Genomic DNA, 12,772 nt, shown 5'->3' with positions numbered 1-12,772 from the left:
TTGCATTCAACGTGTCGTCTCATTATTTAGCCGAAGGGTTTAAGTGCCACGTAGCAGTCCAGCCTGACGGTAAATTCTCTTCCCCCGCAGACAAGCTCTGTGTCGGAGAGAGTTCCCACTCCTGTTCCTGGAGCTCCCCCAGTGATCACTTCCCAGGAGCTGCAGAGCGTGTGAGTATGCCTCCATCACGCCTCCAGTGTTCTCTTGTTCCTACACAAGCTGTTTGTTTCTGTGCTAAACTTGAGTTTGGCCTGCCAGTGCTGTTTTATGGAAAAAAAGAAGAACAAGAACAAGAAATAATTAGCAACCTTGCTGAATCTGTTGTCTTGGTTCTGCAGGGTTGCCTGGGAAGAGATGCTGTTGGACAATCTGCTGAATTTTGCTGCCACACCAAAAGGACTGCTGCTCCTCCAACAGACCGGAGCCATCAATGAGTGTGTGACCTACATGTTCTCAAGATTCACCAAAAAACTACAGGTATTAAAGTCGGAAACAAAAATTAAATTCTGTCATTATTTACTCACCCTCAAGTATCTGTATGAATTTCTTTGTTCTGCCGAACACAAAGAAAGATATTTAGAAAAAAGTTTGTAACCAGGCTGTTTTGGGTCACTATATAATGCTAAAACATTTCGCAAACATTTTTTCTAAATATTCATTTTTCTAAATGTTCAGTTCCCACGGACTTTTATCCAATCCATTTAGAACCAAAATGGATTACCAAATCTTTCAAGATGTCTTCCAAAAAATCAGTAGAGGTTTGCCAAAACATAAAAGCGAGTAAATGATGACTGAATTTAATATAAAATACATTTTTCTTTGTGATAACAATGATTATTTTTGATTGATTTATCTATATTTTGCCGTTAGATCTGCTATGATGGTCAACATATTGTTTTACCTTATAATATATGTAGCAACACCTCAAAGTGCCTTAGAATAGTAATAAGGATACTGATATTTTCATTTGGAAAATAAAAATCAGATTTAATTCAGTTTTATTTTACAAATGATTTGCAGCAAACAGCTGTTTTTCTAGCTTGTGTCTACTTAGTCGTCATGGGGCACAAGTAACGTTATTTTTATTTGAGAAGATGCTAGTTATTACATATTTCCAGACTCAGAAAGATAACCTATTACTGTGTGTTTCCTCCATTTTTTCCTCAGGTCAGCAGGTGTGAGAAGTTTGGTTACGGCGTGATGGTGACCCAGGTGGCTGCCACAGCCCCAGGCATTGCGGCCTTGCAAAGCTCAGGTAGGTCGAAGACTTATTCATGACCAATTCTTGAGAGTTAAGAGCAGCGTTCTATATTTTCTCCTGATAGCTTCTTCAGACAGCAGAGGTCATGTTAAAAAATTTAGCGAATGTATTGCACATTGTTAGTGTTTCTGCAATGATTACATTTCCTGTTGCTATCGATTTAGGGCTCGTACATGACGGTACTTACTGAGACAGCGTTGCTCAATGTAGAGGTTAATGTCTTTACATGGTAACTAGGATATGAGGCTGTTAAACTAGTTACGTTTTGAACGGCTTTAAAGGATTTGTCCAGACGATTGTGGTGGAGTTGTGGTCAGCCTTGGAGTGTGGTCGAGAGGATGTAAGGGTGGTCCATCCGAAATCTACTCCAATGGACCCTATCGACAGGAGCTGCCTCAAGGTTACAACTCCCCTGTCATTTACCTTGCAATAAATATTCAGAAATGCTTTGCTATTTACAGTTATTTAGAAGCAAAAGCTACGCTTCATTGAGATTTTATGGATTTAGATAAGGCTTCGATTTCCAATTTCCGCAGCGTGCCTGTAAAAGCTACACTGAGTAATTCCATGAATAAATGATTTTAGCAGAAGTGCACACAATCAACCATCGACCACTTGAAAGTCAACACGAAATTACATTCACAACCCATTTTACTTGATTGACATTATCCTGTGGCAAGTTACTACATTTTCATAAAAAAGGTTTTAAGCCTTTAAACACAAAAAAGGAAACACCTCTTACATTATATTTGGCCCAAAATATAAATATTGTTTTTAGAATGGATATTTTCAGTTATTCCTTTGTAAGAAAACATCAATCTCAAGTGGCTATGAGTGAACTGTAGTGATGTGTGTGTGCGCGCAGTCCTTCCTCTCTCTAGTGAATCTGCTGTCTTCACCTCACGCTGTGTGGGAGCTGCTGGGACATCGAGCGCTTCCTAACAAGAATGAGTACAATCTGAGAGAGATGGCAACATCAGTTTTAGTGAGTACAATAGACCGGACAGCCTTCGTCTCAAACCCACGCTGTCTAGTCTCAACCCCCAATCATGAACCGTCCACACTGACCTTAATGTACTGAGTGATTTCTCAATATGAATAGACTAAAGGTAGAGAGTTATCCATGAACAGTATATACACCACAATACAAAAAGGCTTTTTGCAGAATACAGGGAATACTTTTATTCAGCAAGAATGCGTTAAACTGATCAAAAGTGACAGCGGAGACTTTTGTGTGGTTAAAATAAAGTCTGCTTCCAATAAATCCTATCCTTCTGACCTTTCGGTTCATCAAAGAATCCTAAAAGATTTAGCACTGTTGCTACAAAATGAAACTTAATTGAAATTCATTTTTAAAAAGTTTCTTGAGCACCAAATTAGCATATTGGAGTTATTAGTGACACTAAAGAATGAAATAATGGCAGCTAAAGTGTAGCTTTGCTAGCAGTGTTTTCACATACATTAATATATTGGATGTGTATGCAGTGAATGTGATGTTATAGCTCAGATGTTCTTTATTTGCAGTTCTAATCACGGTCATTTGAGGGCAGGCTTTGACCGATGATGTACCACACATCCCAGGGCTAGCTGTGATCTTTGTCGCAATTATTTTGAAATCGTGCATTTTTGATAATCACTCACTCACTCTTCCCGTCAGGACCTGATGGACCGCCTTATCATTATTAACTCTGACGCGAAGATTCACTCCCTTTTCAACTACGAGCAATCCCACACGTTTGGCCTGAGGTAAGATCAATAGCTCAGTCCTCTCTACCAGTAAATGGACAGGAAGGGCACAGAACCGATAGAGGGTCCTTATAGAGGTTTATTATCTGATTAGCCTTTTTTTCCCTATTCATTCTTCTCTGGGGATCAATGGCTGATTGATTCAGCTCTTTGTGTTCTCCGTGCTATGATTATCCTGAATTAATGCCAGACAGGGTGATACCAGGATATGAATAAGTTCTCAGGCTCTCAAAGGAAGCAGAATTGAAAGACCGGTGTAATCCACCTACTCATTTAAAAGGAGCACTTTTGATGCATTCGGTCAACGTCTATCAGGGAATTACCATAGTTTAAAAATACATTCTGTTTTTATAAGGCACAGAATGGGGTTAGCTCTTCAGATCACTTACCGCAGGCTGAGATCACATTTACATAGATAAATAGCGCTGTGGCGATTATTTCCCCTATCGGTGGTATTTATATTAAATATATTATTTATATAAAAGGATTATGTCAATATTATCATTATGAGTATAACATACCGGAGCCCTTCTCATTTCATAAAAAGCTGAATCTAGGTCTCTAAAAAGTAATATAAGAACAAGGTAGCAATAAAAATAAGTTATTGACGTTACCATGAACAGCCCAAAAATATCATTTATTAAATGACAGAACCTGAATTTTACATTTTTGCTGATTTACTGTGTTCAAATCCTGTTGTTTTTGAAAAACCCATCAGACTTTGAGCAGTTTCATGCTGGCTTCACATGAAAAACACGTTAACGCTCACAGTAAGTGAGCTTATTTATTTGATCGTGTTTTATTTTGTCTCGCGCAGTTTTATTGATATTTTTCACGGATGGGAAGATGCCAAAGCAACCTGCCAATGTTGGCATCTGCCTAATTAGGCTAGTGCCAAAATACTGTAGAGGTCAATTGGATGCATGGCCTTTGACAGTTATAATTTGTGTTTAGCATTGTTTTTCACTCTTGAGAACCACTGAGGTGGAATATGATATGATTTTTTTTTTCAATCTCAGAAGATTAGGTTATCCGTTCATGGATATGAAAAGAAATCTTGAATATTTCAATCATGTTAATCCACACCGTGGAGCATGACAGCTGAGTTTTTAGCTTTTGATTGAGATTTTAAATAAACATTTTGTGTGTTAAAGTGTTTGTGCCGTTCTCCCTGAATATAAATCTTTATATGGCATTTCGCCTCAGTGCAGAGGAAGTTGCCTTTGGCAATCTAAAGATCGATTGCAGTGATGAAACCGAGTGCGGTTTATTTGTTGCTGTCATGTTAGTTTTGTTGTCTTTTCCTTAATAAAGTCAAATTGTAAGTTGTGGCACAGACCAGAGTGAGATCCTCAGGCATATTCTTGTAAAAAGGTATATAAATGTATCATTTTCTTAATTACCCAGATTATCTGGTAACGGTTCATAATATATATATCATAATTGGTTTGTTAGTAGCACGGTTTATACACTCTGAGATTAAATACAGGAGAGTAATACAGAAAAAAAAAGAGCAAGTAACTTGATTTTCTGAAGAAAATGTGTGTGGTGGCGGGGGGGATATGTCTTGTATCTATAATGTATGAAGCACAGCTAATACAGAGATCACTTTCCAACCAATTGCATTTTCTTCTGTTAAGTGTGGTCAACCCACATGACCATCTTGAATGTGTTGGGGAATCCGCACTTGGAAATCTTTAATGTTTACTAAAAAGCATTATGACCATTCCCCAACAACTTTTCAGTTATCTGCCTACATCCACTACGTCACACCACCAAGAAAACATCTACACAGTGTTTGATCAGCACATAATGTTGTTAAGCGCTTAAAGCTCGCCAAACAAACTCTCGAACCAGTAACCAGAAATCAGTCAAGGTTCATTCTTTTGAATTCTAGAGATAACAACTCTTAAAGGAACCGTAAATTGCGATTTCCACTAACAATTTTAACCAGATTCTACTGGAGTAATGAAGACAAAAGCCAGACAGTGCATTAAACCTGCTATTTAATACAATTGCTCATTAATAGATATCTGTATTGGGCGTAAATCTGTGGGAAACGACAAAACTGTGCCTGCTGTGTCTGTGTAGAGAGCCACATGCTATATGAACCAATCCCACACTCTTGTGTTTAAGTGGAATATGGTCTGTTTGCTAAATACCAGCATGCAGTTCATGCCCTCAGTTTGTCACGGCGTGTTTTAAAGTCATGATCACATATAGATAAATCGCCCCCTTGTGTCCGATTATGAGACTGTAAAAAGAATGGTATAACTGAGGTATAAAAATAAATATGGTTAACTGTATTGTTAGTTATGTATCTGACCTGTAGAGGCGTTTGGTTTGTCTTTGTCAAAATAAAAATGTAAATATTTAAGTAGTAATGAATTAATGGCTGCTGAAAATTCGGCTTTGCCATCACAGCCAACATTTTTGTCTGTAGGCACATCTCCAGATAACTGCTGTCAGACACTATAACATCATGTTTAATGATCGAGAACAAATTTAAGCAAGCTTTAGACATAGGTAATGTCTACTAATTAGTCATAACGTTGATTATATTAATTTACTCATTTCAACATGCTGTTTTTACTCTTTCCTGCAAAGGGTTTATAGCCTCTCTTTTATTTATGTTATTATGAATGTTAAGGCACCGCAGGAAAGGTTGCATCCAGTCTCACCGATGCAGTGTGGTAGTATGCTAATACTTGGAGACTCACTGCATGCTCAGTATTTATTTTCTGAGGTGCATGCTTTTGGGTATAGTATATTATGCAAATAGGCACACAGCCGTCACGGTAGATGGTGCTTGTAGTAAGGAAACGTAGATTGAAAACTGTTGTAGTTTTTAGCTGCAAACGAAGCGCTGATGCTGCACTGATTCAACCTCCGTCACAGTACTGTGCCATTTAATGGCATTGAAAATCCTCTACAATCAGCTTTGCTCAGCTGCATTGAATCACATCATTAGAAACCATTAGAGAGGAAAATCTGTGTCACCTCGCCATTCTAGCAGCTCAGTCCCTCTGGCTTCTCCAGAACTGATATGTGTCACTATACTCAGACTATCCTCATCTCATCGGGTCCACTACAGGATTTCATGATTTATTACTCCCACAGCTTCCGTGCTAATTTCCCCGGTAATATGTCATGCAGTTAAAATGTGATATTCTGCAATCGTGTACACGCAACTACTGCTGGCTCTTTGAAAGACTAAACTTCTCGATCGGAAATGACACTAAAATAATGCTTTTAGAGGCAAACGTCACAGTTCTTTGCTGATGTCATGATGATGGATTGCTAAGGATTTTGGGAGATGATAAACCGACATATTTTGTACTTTTCAGCTATGTAAAATTGAAGTAATGTTGCTTGTTAGTTGTTTTCAAGTATAAACACTTCTTTCTTCCGTCTGTGCTCATTCAGGCTCTTGAGCGTGCTGTGCTGCAACCTGGATTCTTTTCTCCTGCTGGAGTCTCAGTATAACCTCTCTGAGTTACTGCTGCAGGGTCAGAGGGACAACGTCACCGAGCCGCCCACAGGTGAAGGGTGAGTGACCGCCTCTCGCTTTCCTGTATTCCCCTCGAACGCAGTTCAGCACGACACGCTAATACACAGCGAACCACCATTCACTTTTCAAAAGTAATAGATTTTTCTGTTTGCTTTTTTCATTTACCGTAGGCTTAGATGATTTGAATCGACAATGCGATCATACTGTAGATGCAATATGTACTGATTCTGTATATTGTTCGTTTTTTATTGGCTTCATCATGCTCAGGGAATTCATCATTGATGGAGTGTCCGTGGAAAGAAACCATATCCTGATTCGGATCGGTACGGTTGGTGGCCCGTCTGAGAGGAGACTTCCTCCCAGAGCCCTGCAGAAAGTGAGAGCATCTCCTTTTTTTTGCTTCCTTATCTCTTGTATGTGTAGCACAATAAACTGTGTTCAGTTGATCATGCTGTAGATGCGATACCACCGAAGCAAAGTGTCACCGGACGTAATTTGGTTGCAATGCACATTATTTTTATTTACCGTTTAAAATCCATTTCATGCTGGATATTCAGTAAGGAAAAGAGATTTAATCTGTTATTGAATGCATTGTAACAGTCCCCAGTCAGTATTCTAGGTTTAGATGCCTTATCTGCGTCCTGTGTTTTGATTTTAAGAAACATAAAGGGGTGTAATATATCAGCATTCATACATCAACATAATCTCCATGGAGGGGTTTATTGCTGCTTTGGCAGTTGCTTATGTGGACTGTATTTCAGATGTCTCAGAAATCATGCGAGAAAACAAATATTATGCTTCTAAAAAGAGCTTTGAAGATAAAGGCTCTGCTTTAATGTAAAGTGGTTTGTAAACAAGGCAGAAGGTGCACATGTGACAGTTTGAGTGATGACAGAATTTGACATTCATGACATATAGGATGAGGCTCTGGTTGATGACTCAACATCTTTAGGTGATTGCAACGAATGGGAAATAAACCTCCGACAAACAAAACCCAATTACGTTTTTCAGTTATTTTATGCTGAAATTAGACTGTTGGGTCGAAACTGCAATAAATATTTATTATTGCAGCAACTTAAAAAAATTGTTTTTGCCGCAGTAAAAGCAAATTTTTTAGGAGGTCAGGCTGAATTCCGTGAGTAAGCTGTCATTAATTGCTAATGTCTGGCATGATTTGGACCAAAAGTAGTTGTGAAGATATTGATAAATGTATTTCCCATGCATTAAAACAAGGGTAATAGAGTTGCGCTATAATCCAGCTTCTGCAAGTATCATGTTTTAGTAAATTAAAATGAGAATGAACTTTAAATAGGTTTTATACACTCCTGATATTTGTGTTTGAAAGTCATTCAAGCTCACAAAGGCTGTATCTAGTTGATAAATACAGTAAAACAGTAATTACTGCGAGAGATATAATTTATTTCTGTGATAGCAAAGCTGAATTTCCAGCATCATTACTTCTGTCTTCAGTATCCGATTATGCTTCAATAATCATTATAATATGCTAATTCAATGCTCAAAATGTTTCTGAGTATCGTCAGTCTTGAAAACAGCTGCTTAACTTAACTTTTACTGCAACACGTTTAACATCAGTTCGAGAGAATATGCCAAAATTATATTACGTTACAAAATAATATTTTAATAGTTTAACGCAGCTAATAAAAACACGAGATTTTGCCTCCTGCAGCTTAAAAAAAAATAATCATTGGAAACCGCAGCATGCCGTATTTATGGATTGTGTTTTATCTGTCCCTCAGGGGAATGACCCATACCCATGGCCAATGGTTTCTGCATACCCCCTGCCTAAATATTACATCCTCGATGTGCCCAAGACCCCCCGCACTAAACAGGGTAAGAAGAATGTGTTTAAAGCATTAGATCCTACTGTATATATGTGATATTTTTGAAAGCAATTCCCTTAACCATTAGTTTAATTCTGTGTTTTACATGTAGTAACTTCAAGGGCACATCCTCTCTTTATGACAGTCTCATTTCTCTTTTTTATTGTTACAGCTATACATTTTTATTTCAGCGTGAAAACTTTTTTCAGCTCAATAAACAGGGACTAGAGGATCTTAAAGCTTAGTAAACACTCTTTCTTCAGGAAGATGCATCAGTATGCGGATGATGCCTATTCAGCGCTGTTTATTTCGTCCTGTCTTTAAATGTTAGGCTTGAGACAGTGTATTGTTATTCAGTAAGTAGTTACAAGTCAAGTCACAGATTGCCATAGGCCATGTAATAAGTAAATGAATTTGTTGTGTACTGTGTTTAATGATTTTTTTTGCCAGAAGACAACCATTTTCACTGTTAAAAACGAACAGTGCCTGTTTCTTCTCAGAGTCGGAGATCAGTGCTTTCTTGGCCTCGTCTAAAGAAACGGAAAGAGATGCTAGCTGGATGGATGACTGCAGGAGGCAGTTCTGCAAGATCATGGCTGCAAAGTCAAACACCCTCACCGGATACGGTATGACCCAAATTCACAGCAAGTTGCCCAGCTTCTCTAACATTATACCGAAGTTTTACTGCGTTTAAGAGAAATCTGATATCTGTTTAATATCTGTTTGCCCAGTCACTGTAAGGTACTAAGAGGTTCTCAGGCGCAGACTCTTCTTCTTAACCCCAGAAGAATGAACAATATCCCCAACCTTTTCAGCTGCTATCCTATCCTACTACAATCCTATTCTCTTCAGCAGCAAATTTCAGAGCAAATTGTTTCATGATACTGTCATAATGTAATGCAGGCTTTGCAAAGAGGCTGTTGTTGAAGGACGGGGCAGCACAAACTATATTATGTTTGACAGCAAAGCCGTAGCTCATGAGTCAGTGTTGTTACTCATTTCACATGCAAAGAGGGCATTTACATAGAGAACCTAAAGGCACAACAGCACAAAGTGGCCTGTTTAATTTTAAGGGTCAGGGAGATAGTGGAAAAATAGGCATAAAAAAAACAAAATTATGACTGCTTTGGCAAAAGTGGGCTGGAGGGTAAACAAATAAAATGCTAAAAAATTTATGATATGACCCTTTTAACTTCAAAACAGCTCTGTTGCGTTATATGTTCCCGCTTTTATTTATTTTGGAAAAGGAAACTTATAAATTCATGTCTTGAGGATCTCTAATTCTCACAGACCAGTTTCAGTAAATTCAGAATAGATTGTTTACGATATGAAGTGCACGCTTGTTGAACGTTTTACGTCCTGTGATCCAGCAAGCGAATCCAAATCAGTCCAAAACTGGGTTAATGTAAAGAAAACCATACTGACGACGTAAGAGATTGCAGAGAGAATGCTTTCAGTGAATTATTAATTCCAGCGTGCTTCGCTTTGAAACACAAGCTATGTGATTATTGTTTCTAAACGCCACGCAATATAAAATGCAGACTGAATGTAACGTCAAAACACCCCACCACCGTATGACATGCACACTATGTTTTCTCGGCTGGATGAAGCAAAGCAGCTTCTTTTGATGTTCGAGTTTTGATGGGAGAGGATTGCAATCAAGGTAAAGTCGCAATGGCGTATAGGAATTGTAAGCACGCTTGAGTCTGACACGGTGTTGATGTATTCATCCACAGACACATCTCAGGACTTTTGCGGCGTTTCCACGCACATTTAGGATAATGTTGTGATTGGTTTTGAAAAAAGCTTGCGAATCATCCTTCAATCTTTTGATGAAGTTATCTACAGTGTTCTTTGAAGTCTATTGCTGTTTTTTTATCTTGAAATTTACCATCTGATTTCCAGACAAAATAAAGACCTTTGTTTTTTGTTTTTTTTTTAGTATAGAGCTTTGTTTTCTGGATTAAAATGGTAAAATATTTCAAGGACTTTGTTCTATTGTGATTGTTTACTATTGGCCAGTACAGTACACGCTGTTACTGTATGCCTGCCAATGCCTGATTCAGTTTAACACTGTGTTCGGCTTTTCTGACGTTCGAGTAACAGTAGCATATTTTAAGCATTGTTAGAGTTATGCATTTCAACAAACAGGAAAATACATGCTACTCTAAAGAAATGAGATTGCAAGTAAACTTTGAAATATATGTATTTAGCTTAAGACCTTCTTCGATTTCTCTAGCATCCACTTCTTATACGAAACAGGCTCTTTTGCCGGAGATATGAGGTTTGATTCAAAGGAAATTGCCTTGGCGGTTCACGTATCTTTACTCTTACAGCTCTTGCGGATTTGTTGGAGAGGGTTGTGCTGCATCTCTCGTCTTCATCCACTGACTGCTTCTTTCCACCAGCTGAATATAAAGGTCAGTAAACAGCACTTTAATGTTTAATGAAAGGATTTTTTTTTTATTTATGTGACCAAGTTGCAGACAGCTAACAGAGACATCATTCAATTGAGAGGGCGTATATGGGGAAAAACACACACACACACACATTTTGTATCATAATCCTTCTTCTCATAACTATACATTAAATATTTTCTGATTGGAGGTGAAAAAATAGCTTCCTGCTTGAAACTTTCTGCATCCCCCCTGGTTAAGACGTGCTGCATGCTCATTGTAAAAATCCATCTGGACGAGATTTGTCAGCTTTCCATTCACGCAAGCAGAATTATTTAGGAAAAATGGGCGAATGGTTGAGACACTGTAGAGTTTTCATTTATTAAACATACTGGTTCTCAGAAATAATATTGGTCATGCTCTTTTGTTTAAATCCCATCTGCAAGGAATATCTGCTGGCTTGAGCTTTGGTAATGTGACCACTTCAAAAGAACGATTTGACAAAATTCACACCCCTCGCAACCTATTACTCTTACAATATTTATAATAAACCTTGAAGTTTATGATTATTTTGCTTTGTATTTGACTACATGACATCAATTAAACATCTTTCCCAACCTCTGTACTATCAAAACATCCCATTTTCCATTCGGCGTCAGAGAGTTAAAGTTTTTCAGACTTTGAAAGCCTCTGAAAACTAGTTTTTAAGTGTGATGAGGTTCGGGGGTCAACTGAGTCCGGAGATTATTAGTGGTTTTGGTCTGGCAAGCTCGTGCTTTAATACTTTTTTATAAAAAGAACGGTAGTAAATATTGAAAGAAGACATCAAATGCAGCTTCTGGATAAAGTTTCAAATGATAGGTCGATTGATGAGTATTTACAAAAGTAAACGAGACTTCTCGAATCCCACAGCTTCACGAATAGGATATGTAGGTGGATGCCTGACATGGCAAGTGTTATGGTGTCGTGTTCCTCTAGCGTTCGTTTCCTCCTTTCGTCTGCCTCCGTGTCTGTGTCCTCCCCTCTCATTTAGCAGAGGAGTAGGGGTGACTTGTCACACTTCATCTCACTTAGCCGTTCATGTCATAATCGCTGACTGATGTGAGCAGCAGGAAATATGATTTGTCATTCTGCCTATACCCTTCTCTCCTATTGGTTCGCTTTCCAGCCAGTCACTTCTCAAGGTGCACATCTATCTGCATTATGTCATCATTACAATCCTGACTTTGTTGTTATATTAATGAGGATGGAGGAATGGCCCCATAATTATATCAGTGGGCCCATTTCCGTCTCACCAAGGGCATTCACTCAATTAAGGCCATTCTTAAGCATGATGAATGTAGATCACCCGGCTGATGTAGATTTGTGGGTAAGCCGATGCTGAAATGAAAATGTATTATTTAACAGCACATTTTGCAGTGCTCTTTTGCTACTCTGTGCTCCATTTACTGGAATTAAATGGGAATTTGAAGAGGAGGTGCAAACCGGATATAATTTATTTATTTTTTTGGTTTCAGTGGTGGACCACAGTGTAAAGACTCGTAGCCTGTCGTCTGTGGAGCAGTTAGGTGTGGGAATATCTCTCAGGTAATATACATGTCATATCCAGGCTAAACTTAACGCTATAGGGTTAGAATTTGTGGCTCAACTTTGAAGGCCTTTGTTAAAACACTAAGGTATACTTTAAAAAAGAAATGCCTTATTATGTATTTTATACGAGGACTTAATTCTCTCTTTCATACATCGAAGAAAGTCATTAAATGTGTGTGTGTGTGCATGCACTGCAAAAAAATAACATTACAAGTGACCATGATACTTGAAACAAGAACAAACATTTGTCAATGAGGTACGAAAACTTGTTTTTTTAATTGTTTGTTAGCCGTAACTTTATTTTGATCAATTTCTCAGACTTCCTTATTTTAAGTTTTTCACTTCTCAAAAAGTAAATGCATCTACTGGAAAAACAAGATCAAAATATGCATGTAAGCCTTAATTTTGTCATAATTTGTCAAATTTT

The 12,772-nt window shown here is 38.0% G+C and overlaps 1 protein-coding gene across 2 annotated transcripts in view; it reads left to right on the top strand.

Moving 5' to 3' along the window:
• tbc1d32 (TBC1 domain family, member 32) overlaps positions 1-12,772 on the top strand; it is a 37,299-nt gene that overhangs the window by 10,992 nt on the left and 13,535 nt on the right. Inside the window, exons 18-29 of one of the 2 annotated variants that reach the window (XM_043219343.1) lie at positions 91-170; positions 339-477; positions 1,168-1,255; positions 1,543-1,661; positions 2,127-2,246; positions 2,919-3,007; positions 6,434-6,556; positions 6,786-6,894; positions 8,276-8,369; positions 8,860-8,985; positions 10,696-10,779; positions 12,273-12,342. In XM_043219343.1, the coding sequence (XP_043075278.1) occupies positions 91-170; positions 339-477; positions 1,168-1,255; positions 1,543-1,661; positions 2,127-2,246; positions 2,919-3,007; positions 6,434-6,556; positions 6,786-6,894; positions 8,276-8,369; positions 8,860-8,985; positions 10,696-10,779; positions 12,273-12,342 (1,241 nt within the window). The remainder of the gene's footprint in view (positions 1-90; positions 171-338; positions 478-1,167; positions 1,256-1,542; positions 1,662-2,126; positions 2,247-2,918; positions 3,008-6,433; positions 6,557-6,785; positions 6,895-8,275; positions 8,370-8,859; positions 8,986-10,695; positions 10,780-12,272; positions 12,343-12,772) is intronic. The other variant, XR_006247216.1, reaches the window with a different exon arrangement.

The sequence above is a fragment of the Puntigrus tetrazona genome, chromosome 20 (genome assembly GCF_018831695.1).
Source record: "Puntigrus tetrazona isolate hp1 chromosome 20, ASM1883169v1, whole genome shotgun sequence".
Taxonomy (NCBI): Eukaryota; Metazoa; Chordata; class Actinopteri; order Cypriniformes; family Cyprinidae; genus Puntigrus; species Puntigrus tetrazona.
The sequence above is the reverse complement of the archived record's forward strand: the minus strand, read 5'-3'. Positions and strand labels throughout refer to the sequence as shown.